The 12675-nt window shown below is 33.9% G+C and overlaps 1 protein-coding gene across 1 annotated transcript in view; it reads left to right on the forward strand.

The window, feature by feature from the left end:
- LOC145664733 (multiple inositol polyphosphate phosphatase 1-like) overlaps positions 1–12675 on the forward strand; it is a 94171-nt gene that overhangs the window by 25928 nt on the left and 55568 nt on the right. Inside the window, exon 2 of the mRNA XM_081731621.1 lies at positions 12200–12553. Coding sequence (XP_081587747.1) covers positions 12385–12553 — 169 coding nt within the window. The 5' untranslated portion in view covers positions 12200–12384. The remainder of the gene's footprint in view (positions 1–12199; positions 12554–12675) is intronic.

Consider the following 12675-nt stretch of genomic DNA (forward strand, 5'->3'; position numbering starts at 1 on the left):
AGAGCACATTTGACTGACTACAGAGACAAGGAAGGAAAATGGGCAAGGAAGTTTTTGTGAGACGGAATGGAACAAATGACCTCACTACTTTGGTGGAGAGGGTTTCGAGGCATCAGTGAATCCTTAGTGTTCCTGTTACATCTGCTGCCACAGAAAGAACTCTCTCTACATTTAGTTGGACCATAGTAAAACAATAAATTGTTTATCATCGGAGAGGGCAGGAAAACTAAGATATCTTTCATATAACTGGAAGCTTTTAAGTAAGAAATTACCTGAAGTTTCACGGATGCAACACTCAGAACTAAGGTCTATAAGGAAGAAGTCACCAGCTGTTGGCATGGAACAGAACAAAACACCAGAGACATTGGAAGAGGAAAAATTGAGTGACAGTAGAAAATAAAGAAACGAGTGATAGTGATGTTGATACTGAAGAATTACTCTGATCTTACGGTTGATTCTAAGTAGAACAGTAAAATTTGTGATAGCTTCATTTATAATGCTCCGAATATGGTAGGGGTTAATTGCTGTTCTATACTGAATAATTTAAGGTATAAATATTACCTTCACTTAGTTACTATACAACTTAACGTTTTTTTTTAAATCATATTAATATTTTAAATTCCAATAAATACTTTCACAAACCGTTATTGGTAGTGTTAAACTCCGTTTAGTGAACACTTCTAAAAATCAGGAATTAGTTACTTAAGTGCTTTACAAAGTATTATTTCTTATTTTATGGATCATTTTCTTTCAATGGCATATTTAGTAAATAATTTGATAGAACAATTTATTAAATTCAGTTACTTTGATTATTCTGCAACTTTCGTAATCATATAATTACTTCTATAGAATGGCAAATTAGTAAATGAGTAATTTGTTTAGTTTCTAAATACGTATTTTCTAGGTTATTACTTACTAGTGTCGAGTTTCTTTACTTTGATATAACTATATCAACAACTTAGATGTTACAATATAGTTTCCTAATTAGATTTAATTTGTTAATTCAGTAAACCAGAAGTGAAATATAAGAAACTTATTGGTCCAATTTTTTGCATAATTGACAATTCAGTACATCTCATTGCCTAATAGATGAAATACCAAAAATAACATTCGTTTGCGTGAAGAAAGTAAGAAGCTGTATTTGGAATATCAATTCAGTTTTGTTAATTATTAAAAAATGTTATTTTACATCAGTACTATTCACATTTTTTAAGGTAAACTTTAGAACCGTAAAATAGGAAAGCAATTATTAATAATTCATTTTCCGCAATTAATGACTTTGGTAAACCTAAAGAAAAAGTGGTTGTTCATTTTAGTTGAACCCACTGTTACTTAAATAGTTTAGTTAGTGTGCTCATCGGTGATTTGAAAAACTGGTGAAAGTATTGGAAGATAAAAGATGTGCCAGATCGAGAAAAATGGAGAAAGCAATTTCATCAAACTCGAACCTAAAGAAGAACTTCAATTCCGTATCATTAATACCAGGAGCTGCTGGCAGACAGAATACTTCATAATAGTATACGATTAGTTTGGTGGCAACTGACTTCACATTCTTTGGTCATCGTTATGTTCTGTCATAAATTTTATATTTTCGTGTTGGTTTGGTCCACTATTGAATTCTATACCGTGCAACTGATTGGATGTCTCAGCAGGCCCGTAGCCAGCCTCGAAATTTAGGGGGGGCTAAATGTAAATTAGGGTGGGCACACACACAGATATATATATATATATATATATATATATATATATATATATATATATATATATATATATATATATATATATATATATAATGTCTGTCTCTGTGTGTGATGATGAATAATTTCTTATGCTCTTAAAACTAAAACTACTGCGTGAAAGAATTACTATTAAAATTTTCCCCTATAGCGTTAGTACAATTGTACCTGAAAGCTAGAATACTATGTGTTTCCTTTTTATTTATTTGTTATGTCAACAAAATATTTCTTCCGTTTTCTCATCTTCAAGGAAATAAAAAAATATTTAAAAAAAATAGTTGTCCGAACGAACCAATCATTAAAATTTCCAAAGAATTAGTACAGGAAATACGTTTTTAAATTTTTGATGGACTGAAAAAATATTTGTGAAAGTCGAAAACATCTAGAGAGTAATGAGATTTAATACTGGCTTCAATGAGATTCTACAGAGAAGGGTCTCAAAATCTTAAATCAATATTTTGAGATACATGTGGCCTAAACAAATATATGCATATTGGAAAAATGAAATTAACATCTTACCTGTATTACTATTTACATGTCCTTAGATACGAAACTTTATATTTCTTCAAATATTACGCGCTTTATTTTGCACTTGTACTTCTAAACATTTTTTGACCAGTTTTTTTATAGTGGTGTTCGAAAGAAATAATGATATGTTTATGGGTTTTTGCTATCTACAAATTTATAAATTTTATAAGATTAAGAAACACAAACACAACACGCATATATACACTCCTCATGTTGGCACACTATAGTAGAAACAAGTTAAACACTTGAACAATCACTAACAACACAATCACAGTATAAGTCTCCTTGTTCTGGATGCTGCCAATCTTTGAAGAATTGTGTCCAGATCGAGATTTCTGGTGATGTCATTGTTGTAACTCAACAAAACAAGACCGGCACGGTGCAGTTAATGTACAACTCCTTTTGAAAAAATGCCCTAACAAAGAAAGAAATTCCTCTCACCTGAAGTAGTCCTATATAACGGTTGACCGGCTTCAGGGCAGAAATTTAGTAAAGAAAATATTCAAATTTACAAACGTAGGTATAATTTCTAATTGCTTTCTTTTTAGCAACTGAAAAAAATACATTTTGCATAACAGCTATGAGTTCCATTTTATCACAACACATTTCAATTTTTAGACGTCACGGACCCCGTAGCCAGGTCACGCGGACTCCCGGGGTCCGCGGACTCCAGTTTAAAAACCACTGCTGTAGACTCTTTGGAACATACTATTAACAATCATTTAGGACGATTGCTACTAAAGTCATGTTTAAGTAAAAATAATCTGTTATGTTTTGGTACTCGAGCATTCAAATAAGAAATAACTCCAAAAAAGTTCCCTGTTCTAGCGCAGTTACCTTCTTTCTCGAAACGAAATTGATAAGAGAAGTAACAATTCATTAAATTTTCTTTGTATAGTACAATTCATATCAAAGTATACATGAAATTCTTCTTTACATTGTACAAATAAGAATTCGAGATCAGTTGCTTTCGTAGGTACTAAAAAAGTTTAAGTTAAGAACTAATGATTTAAACAGCTATTTACTTATTTCTATTGAAGATATCTCTTCTTCAAAATGAAACTACATTAACAAATTTTTACTTTTGTGGGTACTCGAGCCCCATGGGTACAGCGCTCGCCTTTGGCGCGTATGGTTTCGGGTTCAAACCATACTGGGAGTCCTCGGATTCAAACCGATAGTGGTTTGGATGTTACTTTAAGCTATAGGTCCCGTGTCTATATAGCCTCCCTGCTGAAGAGGAACGCTAAACTCTCCAACGCACCCTGTTTTAAGTCAAAGGTCAAATTTCAAATTTATAAAGCATTATACATATTATCATCCAATAAGGTCCAATTTTTAAGTGAAAATTATGTTTTTCCTATAGGTACAACTACTACCTCCGTTTAGTCCGCTGCATTTTTTGTTTACATACCAGAAGATTGCAAGGTATTCTTTTACAAAATAGTAATTTTGAATAATTAGGCTTACGTCTGATGATCTGCATGAACATTTAATTCTGACACCAAAGATTGGCAACAATTATTAAATTATATTAATATAAGTATCTAATATTTCATCCCTGAGAAAGATTAAGTGAATCGAACTTATTTTTAGTTTAAAGATATATTAAAAGTATTACTTATCTATTCCAAGTTATTTAACAAATAGTCAAGTTGCTGATACACTACAATTCTCATTCTTCAAGTCAACTTCGGTGCATCTTCAGAAACCAGCATCGATCAACTTTCAATTACAACCATGTTCAACTCATAACACAACAAGAGTAAACACAATTCAGAAAAGGAAACTTTTCTTACTCCGTTATCACGTGACATAAAACGAGTCAAAGTCCCCCCCCCCTCTTTCTCCATGTCCAGTATATACAAAACAAACCCATACACCTGTGTGATTATTAGAGCGAAGCAGTTGCGACCCCCTGTTGAGGGATGCTGTCTTTTCAATCTCTCGCATATTGACCGAAAGCCAATGACTCACAGCAAAAGGATGTTTTCAGTTGCAAATTTCAAGAAGGACAGGAAGAAGTAAACTCTTCGTCCGCAGATTAAGGTAAAACTATGTTGTTTCTGAACACAAATGCATGTTTGCCGATAGAATAACCATAAATTATTTTTGTCCTGCAGCGAGGGTCGCTTGCACATGAAGCATTAAAAAAAAAGTATCTCGCTCAAAGAAATATTAGCAATTCAAATTAGCGTAGCGCATAAATAGGCCAATACTTTAAATGAGGATAATAACAGTAAATTTTAATTTAGCACTCTAAAGTACATTTGGAAATACAATTTCTTCCAACATTTCAGTGTTCGAATTAAACCTTCGAACGAGAGGAGGATGCTTATGTATTTTTGCTGTAAATGTAGAAGGCGAAAGTTTATCCCAGAAATGGATGTTATGTTACTTCTGTGATACGAGCCGGACATACATTTTTACCGAACGGGAATTTCCACGGCAACCCCCGTTAATTCGAACTATGACTTTAGTTAGGGGGCTGCAAAAAATTTAGGGGGGGCTGAGCCCGCCCTAGCCCCCCCTTGACTACGGGCCTGTGTCTCAGGGGCACACTAAGGTAGGAATTTACGGGGTAGAGTGGTCAATTATTTTCTGACAAGGGTAATAGAAGGAAATTTAGTGTAAGTAGAAAGAAAATAACGGTGGGTGACTAAGAAATCTGTATTGTGTTACTTAATAAATGTCAAATTCATTCTTTAATCGCAAGAAAAAATGATTAATTTAGTGGTTATTTAGTGCTCCTCTTGCAGGTGATACAAATGACCATTATATTTTTCATTGACAACAATAAAATTCATTTATTGGTAATTGAAACATAAAATACCCACTAAAATACCCATTTTGGGTAAATACCCGGGTATTTACCCGGGGTATTTACCCGCTGAAATAAATACCCAGGTATTTTACATCCCTAGTCAGAATACGTGTCACGATGAGCAGCAGTTTAAGAACTATTTTTATTAATCTACACTTCATAAAGAATCACTTCATCCGCGCACCTGTGTGCAAGTTACGCGTAAACATATCCACAACATTGCATACAGTATAAACAGGTCGAGTTAAGAACATCATTTTTTTTCTTTAGTCAGTGTCTTATCTCTGGTTGAGGTAATCCCAGGTTCAATTCTCGGTGGGGACACTCGATCGAAAAGGTGTAACAACTTTTTTTTTTCAGACCAGCCATCCTGAGTGAGGTTTTCCCTGGGTTTTCTTCATTCACACCAGGCAAATGCAGAGGTGGTACCTAACAATGGTTCCAGGCGGCTTTGTCCCTTCCACTTTCTTTCGTCCTCTCCAGTTCCACGGGCAGTGTGATTGTCGTCATCTCATGTGTGTGACGGGCTAACATAATCATAGATTCCGAAAGCCCAAAAATGTAGTTCCTAATCCTAATCTAGTTGAGGTATCTAACTAAAGTTCTGGGGTAACGAAAAAGTGAAAACACTACACAAACTCAAAAGAATAACCGACTTTAAAGAACAAACGTAACTCACTAGACTCACTTTAAAGAACTCACTAAAAAACAAGAACAAAATAATAACTGACTTTGACAAATGTGCTAAAAAGCAGACAATAATTCATCACTATTATCTATAAAATACGTTTTTGAAATCTGTGCCAAGCCAAACAAATTAATGCCTAATATAAAATGTTTGAATAGTAATTTTATGAGCCATTAATCTGTTAACTTGGGACATATTTCAATTTTTAAATGAATATAGTAATAAAATATTTTTTATTTTTAGCGCTTTTATTATTTTCTGCTTTTTACAGCTTTTATTGTTTTCTGCTTAGCGTTTATTTTATTATTTCCTACTTTTACAGCTTTTTATATTTTCTGTTTTAGAGCTTTTATTACTTTCTGCTTTTTTTTTTTTTTAGCACTTTTATTATTTTCTCCTTTGTAGCGCTTTTGTTATTTTCTGTTTTTCTTAGCGCATTTGTTGAAGACCTTTAATATTGTTTCTGTACTTCAAAAAAGTTTTTGTACTGGAACTATAGCTATGTGTGATAATAGCACTTAATATTGTCTATTTTTATTCTTTGATTGCTTTTTAAATTTTAGCAAATTTTGCTCTGGGCTTACGCTTTACATAGTAAATTCCTGCTTGTGGTCAGTTTAGCACATTTGATCGGGTAGTAGAAAAAAGGTGGGCATGCGTAATATGATAAATAAAAACTTTACTAACATTCTATTTTAAAATCAATACAACCTTTATTGACATTGTGCGGAATTGCTATAATATTACAGAGCTCGCCCGTTTGCATTGATAAGTTACCTCGAGTATAGCTCCAAAATGAAATCTTTGACTTCAACATTCCACGATTATGACCTTTAGGCTAAGGGAGACTATGATTACAACAAGTGAATGACGATGGAAGAATTGGTCGAATGGTACGTGGAGGCGGAGTATGGAGTTAAAATTGTTTTAAGATGACCATATTTCGGAATCCCTTTAAGGTTGGAGATATAACATTTGGTATTTCGACTATTTATTTTAAATAATTAAGTAAATACGTGTTGTAGTGTTTTTTTAAAAATATTAGACCTAAAAGCAAAGAAAAGATGTGGGAAGAAAAAAATATGGGATTACAATTATTATAATATGTTAATATCTCGTAATCTTTTAATCTCGGAGACATTTGATGGGGCTGCAAATTATTATAATACGATCATCTCGGAATCCCTTAGGCTCAGTGGTAGAGCATTTACCTCTGGTGCGTGGGGGCACTGGTTCGATGCCCGACTAAGTAAGTTTGCAGCGAATAACACCGTGTCCGTAGATTTTCTCGGGGTACTCCCTGTCCTTCCACTTTCTCATTCTATCAATTCTTCCGTCATCATTCATTTCCCTTAATCATTGTCTGCCTTAGCCTGAAGAGCATAATCGTGGGACGTTGAACTGAAACATTTCATTTCATTTCATTTCATTTCATTTCATCCGTTAAGTTTAGAGACATGAAATCTGGTATTTAAAATTTTCATTTCAAATAATTAAACGTTTTTTTAATGTTTGACCTAGAGTGGAAGAAAGATCGTACGGGTAGTTCACGAAAATACCCAAACGAGACATTCTATTTTTTTTTTTTTTTTTTTTTTTGCAGGATTTGGAATTCAGATTAATTCTATATGAAAAATGCAAAAAAAAAAAAAAAAAAAAAAAAAAAAAAACCGCTAAATATTATCTGCAGTAACACGTATGAACATCTGCTAGCAGTATTTAAGATATCAGCTTCTATGAAGTATGACTTTCGATCCCATTCGTCTTTTCGTTTCACCACAAAGTGCAAATCATTATTCCGAATTATGCATTGTCACGCTTTTAGTGTCATGGGATGACTTAAATAACGAATAAATTATTCCATTGACTGTAATTACTCGTGCTCAAAAATATTTTGTAATGCAGAGGGTTAAGGATATTTTTCTGTTTATTGTTGTATTAAATTTTCGAAAAAAGAAATAGTCTAAAATTATAGTATCCAAGAATTACATGTAAACATATAGAAGTTGTTTCTAAAATTTGGGTACTAAGTTGAGAAAGTGATTTTTGTTTCAAGCTGGTGCTGTCGGTGATTGTTAAAACTTTGAAATGAATGGACATGTTAACTGAATCAAAGAAGGATCGTATTCATAGCACCAAGCTCTAAGTTTAGGTGTTTCTAAATACACTCTTAATTTTGCCCAATAATGTGATACCAGAAGTCAGTTCTTCGCTGGAATAAACTCACCGAAACACCAAATTAGAATTCAAGAAACTAAAAGTTTATATGAAATGAATATTGTAAAATGCTTGGAAGTATTGTTAATATAATTGTATAGATTGAAATTTAATTCCAAAAAGAAGTTGCGTTCCGAGTTCGATTCCCGGAGGAAGAGCTTTTCAACGCCAGTATAATGTTTAGATTCCTCTTTAGACTGTAGTTCTCATCCTGTAAAACCTCAGTGCTGACAAATTATGCAAAATACAAATCTTTCAATTCATCAAGAAGAAATTGAAAGTGACATCTATAGCAGATGATGATGTCACTAAGTTGAGTGACATTTCTGAACTTTTTTTTTTGGCCTACTTCAATAAATCCATCAAGCTTGAAGTATTGGATCAACCACTTTGTTTGACATAGTTTTCGCGCTGACACATTAACACATTCAGAATGCAGGGCACGGTGAGATGCACATCAGTCTAACACGTAGTTATATAGGGCTATTAGCAGAAGCATTCACTTGTATACGATCTTCATTTATTATGTAATAAAATGTGTAATTTGACATGCAATGTGTGGCATTATGATTATGTACCGTATATTTGCACGATGCGGAGAAACGTCACTTTCAAACTTCGAGTGGGGAGTTTGTCAAGTAAGCTTCAGAAAACGTGAATGGAAAACCCCACTCTTTGAGTGGTATAACGTGCCGAAAATACTTTTAAAAATCAGTATTTTGCAGCATTCTAGCATGAAACTAGCCAAGTGATTCAAGAAACTATTTAGAAATGAGTACAGTTACGTTTAAGTATTTTTTTTCTGAAAAACGGTACCTCTACAACAGATTTTAGAAAAATAATCTAGTTACTGCTGGAAATCCTTCTGGAATAGAGCATTAACTTAAAAGAATAAAATAGAAAAGCGTTACTTTCCTGCTGATCTAGTGCCTTGCGCGCTCCTTCAATGAATGGAATCCTGCGTTAGATTCCTGCTGGGAGAGCATTGAATGCCTTAAAAGTGTAGAATTACATCTTAATATTGGATTTCCATAAAACAAAAACTGTAAGGGAGAGAGGTGGAAATTATTTCTTGATATACCCGTAAATTCAGCATTCCAAGAGTAGGTACCATCTTTCCCCTTATCCACCCATTGAAACCGGAACCTCGACGAATCTACCACTTTTCGTTAGAATATTTATTCCATCTCTTTAATTAACATTTATTCACAAGTACAGTTTATATTCGAGAGGAGTAAGTCCTATCTCTAAAATATCAAGGATTGTTTTTCTTGAAAAAAGTAGTCCCACCCCAACAAACCAGAAATTCCCATCAACTCCCAGGTGAAAGCATCAACAAACATACTTATCTCTTTTCTTTAAATAAAAAGCACACTTCACGTGCTCAAACCAACAATCCTTCGTAACGGAGATAAGCACCCGAAAATGCTTTTAAAATGTTGCCAGTTGTCCATTAAAAAAGTCATTAGTTTTGTAAATATCACTTCGGTCAACACGCTTTAGCTAACTCATCACTGATACAGTTAATCTCTGACTCATAAGAAGATAATGTGCATTATTATGTATGTGATGCAGTGTCGAAAACTTCATGCATATCTCATAATTTGACGTAACACTCTTCCTTCGTGTAACTCTTTAAATAGTATTTTGTCACATCATACTTAAAAATATTTGTTTCCTCTTGTATCCTCCACTAAGATTAGTGAGCTGAGAAACACGGAATGATATCTTTTTCTGTTTGGTGCTTTTCATCTTCCCGTTGTTAAGTACGTATATTTTCTAAATATCACCCGTATACTATGTTGTTTGCTTTCCACATCGGATTGTTCTTAATTATCTTTATTACTTACGTACAAAGCTTTTAACCAAACATTTTCTCTTAATGCTCCACAGATTTGATGTGGTACAATGAAAACGGCTGCCATCTCAATAGCTACTGATTTCCGTAGAGGGAAAACCGTAAATGCTATCAAGATGCGTTTTTGCGAATCGGTAACCTTCTAGTCAAATTGGAAATGGTTAATATTAGCCATTTCCGGTTTCAACGTTTGTCACCATACAACAAAAGTAACAGATAGCAAGTAGCGATGTATTTTGCAAACGATACGGCGTCTCAAGACAAAATATCATGACTATCTACAACTCTGCTGTAACCGGAAGTGGTTCAAATTTAATATTGCTTTCGGTTTCAACGCTGATTTCCGTAGAGCAAAAAACGATAAATGCTATCATGGTGCGGTTTTTGCAATCGATTCATCGTCCCAAGAATTAGTTTAATCTCTTCAATCCACATTTCTCTCAATGACATAGATGTCGCTGCTTCGTGTTGAACTGCAGAATTCCCTCGCGTTCTTGAAAATTTCCCACTTTAACAGAGTTGGTAATTCTCGTGATTTCGGTCGATTTAATGTTTTTTGCTTCTAATTTATTTATTTTAAGCTAATATCTAACACAAATATTAAAAACGGATTTGTCATTAATGTTTCCTACTGGGAAAACCTTCCGAAATTTCGAACATATAAAGAAAACGGAGATATTTTCAAAAAACTTCAAAATAAAGAGACGCGTCATTTATTTTGCTCATAGTAGTACAACATTCAGTTTGTATTCTTCCCTCAAAGTAAGCGACATTTTTAAAGAATCATACTGCATAACAGGCATAATGATAGTTTTATGTATTTTAAGTTTCGAATTCTTTGGTAGAAGTTGCAAAGACTGAAATATAACACGGATTCTGCTTTCAGGCGACATTTAATTTCTTCGTGAATATGGTTTTCGAACATGCTGATCTTAGATATTTGAAAGTGTTCGCCCGTTCTATCAAAAATATTACTTGATATTTTAACGTATACATAATTTCCAGTACTACGGTTATGGCAAATTCCCAGTATTTAGTTTCGATACATCTATTTTTTCCTTGGGTAGCTCCCCAATTATCCTCACGGCGCTGCTGGTTCTATCTGTTCTCCTCAACAGACATAGCTCTGTTTTGTTTTGGACATATCATGGAAACCGACACTAAATAGGGCGTTGGTCCTCCATTTACAATAATAATTTACTTTCTTCTTTAGTCTTATAGAACAGTACTTAAGTATGTATTTCATGTTACCCCTTTGTGCTTTGTTGGTCATATGTATTTTCTATCTGATATATTCTATGATTTCAGGTGCTGCTTGTATTCTCAAATCTTCAATAATAATAATAATAATAATAATAATAATAATAATAATAATAATAATAATAATAATAATAATAATAATAATAACCATATTCTCACCAATTTATATCAGGCAAGACTTCTGCACACCATCTTAGTACATTTTTTACCACCTTTGTTCTTAATCGAACTTTGAATAGAAATAGAAAAACCCAAATGACAAATATGTTGCGTATGTGATGTTTACTAAAGCTATGTTGTAAATAGCTATTACAAGATTTTAATTCATTTATATTGAGCCAAAGTCAATGCGCAGTTGTACCGCGCATGCGCGGCTTTTTTTGGGGAATTTTTTCGACTCGTTTTCAAGATACTCTTTTAGAACCAAACATACATTCAATTAATTATCCTTTTAAGGCAATCGTTTCCAACTGAATGCTCTTTGACGTCACAGTCTGCGGCTCTCCAGAGGGAAAGAAGCTGGCAGGAACCATGTTGACGAGACAGTGGTGGCAAAAAATAAGAATGTAGATAGCATAGAGAAGTAGGGGATGGGAAGATGTAAGAAAGCAAGTAATGGCATAAGCTGCCATTACTTGCTCTCTTACATCTTCCCGTCTCCTCATTTTCTCTGTTTTTTCACTGCGTTTGGCAAAACCGTACTCCTACGTCATACATAGTGTTATAGACGTATTATTTTGGTCTCCTTCGGAGGGGGGCAGTGGCCCCCCCCCCAAAGAAACATATCTGTAAGAAACACGGGCAACTGACAATGTATAAGGAGTTGCTCGCTTTAGAGAATAGGATAGAATAAATAAATATCAGACACACTTAGTATTCTGCAAAGACATTAATTTGCATGTCAGGCAAGCAGTTTTGATAATAAGACCATTTACTTTCATCTGATGGCTTTGATGCCACGCGTCCAAGTCGCACATCGCCTTGTTTTTAAAAACATGCTTTGATGAACAGGTCACGTATTGCATTGTTACCTTGCTGTAATTGACTGAGTAAGAAGCCACAATGTCTTATTTTTTTTTGTATTGCAGACTTAAGAGGGTGTATGCTAACGAGTGACGCAATCCATTTGAAGAAGAGCGTTCTCGTAAGACGTGGGAGTAGGAGTTGGGTGACTTCAGTCCAGTAATAAGGAAGGAACTCCACATACATACGGAATATACATACGTTTCTGTCCAGTGTCACTTATACTTGGAGTGGAGTGGTTCAACAAACAATGGATCATTATCAATTAAGCTTTTTGGCCATTCTGTGCTGTATAATTGCGGTTTCTGAGCAACAGAGATATTGTTATGTAAATGACTCAGAGCCCTACCTGTATTTTGGAACCAAAACTGCCTACGAATTTGTGAACAATGAGATAAACAAGCAGGTGAATGTTCCAGGTAAGTTTTCTGAATTATTATTATTATTATTATTTAAAAAAAGAGAAATTGGATTGGATGTTTTAATTTTCTATTTTAATCCAGTTGTTTGATTTGTTGTAGTTTGAGCATATTTAAACCGT

This window comes from Thermobia domestica, chromosome 11, assembly GCF_964235325.1.
Source record: "Thermobia domestica chromosome 11, izTheDome1.hap1.1, whole genome shotgun sequence".
Classification (NCBI taxonomy): Eukaryota; Metazoa; Arthropoda; class Insecta; order Zygentoma; family Lepismatidae; genus Thermobia; species Thermobia domestica.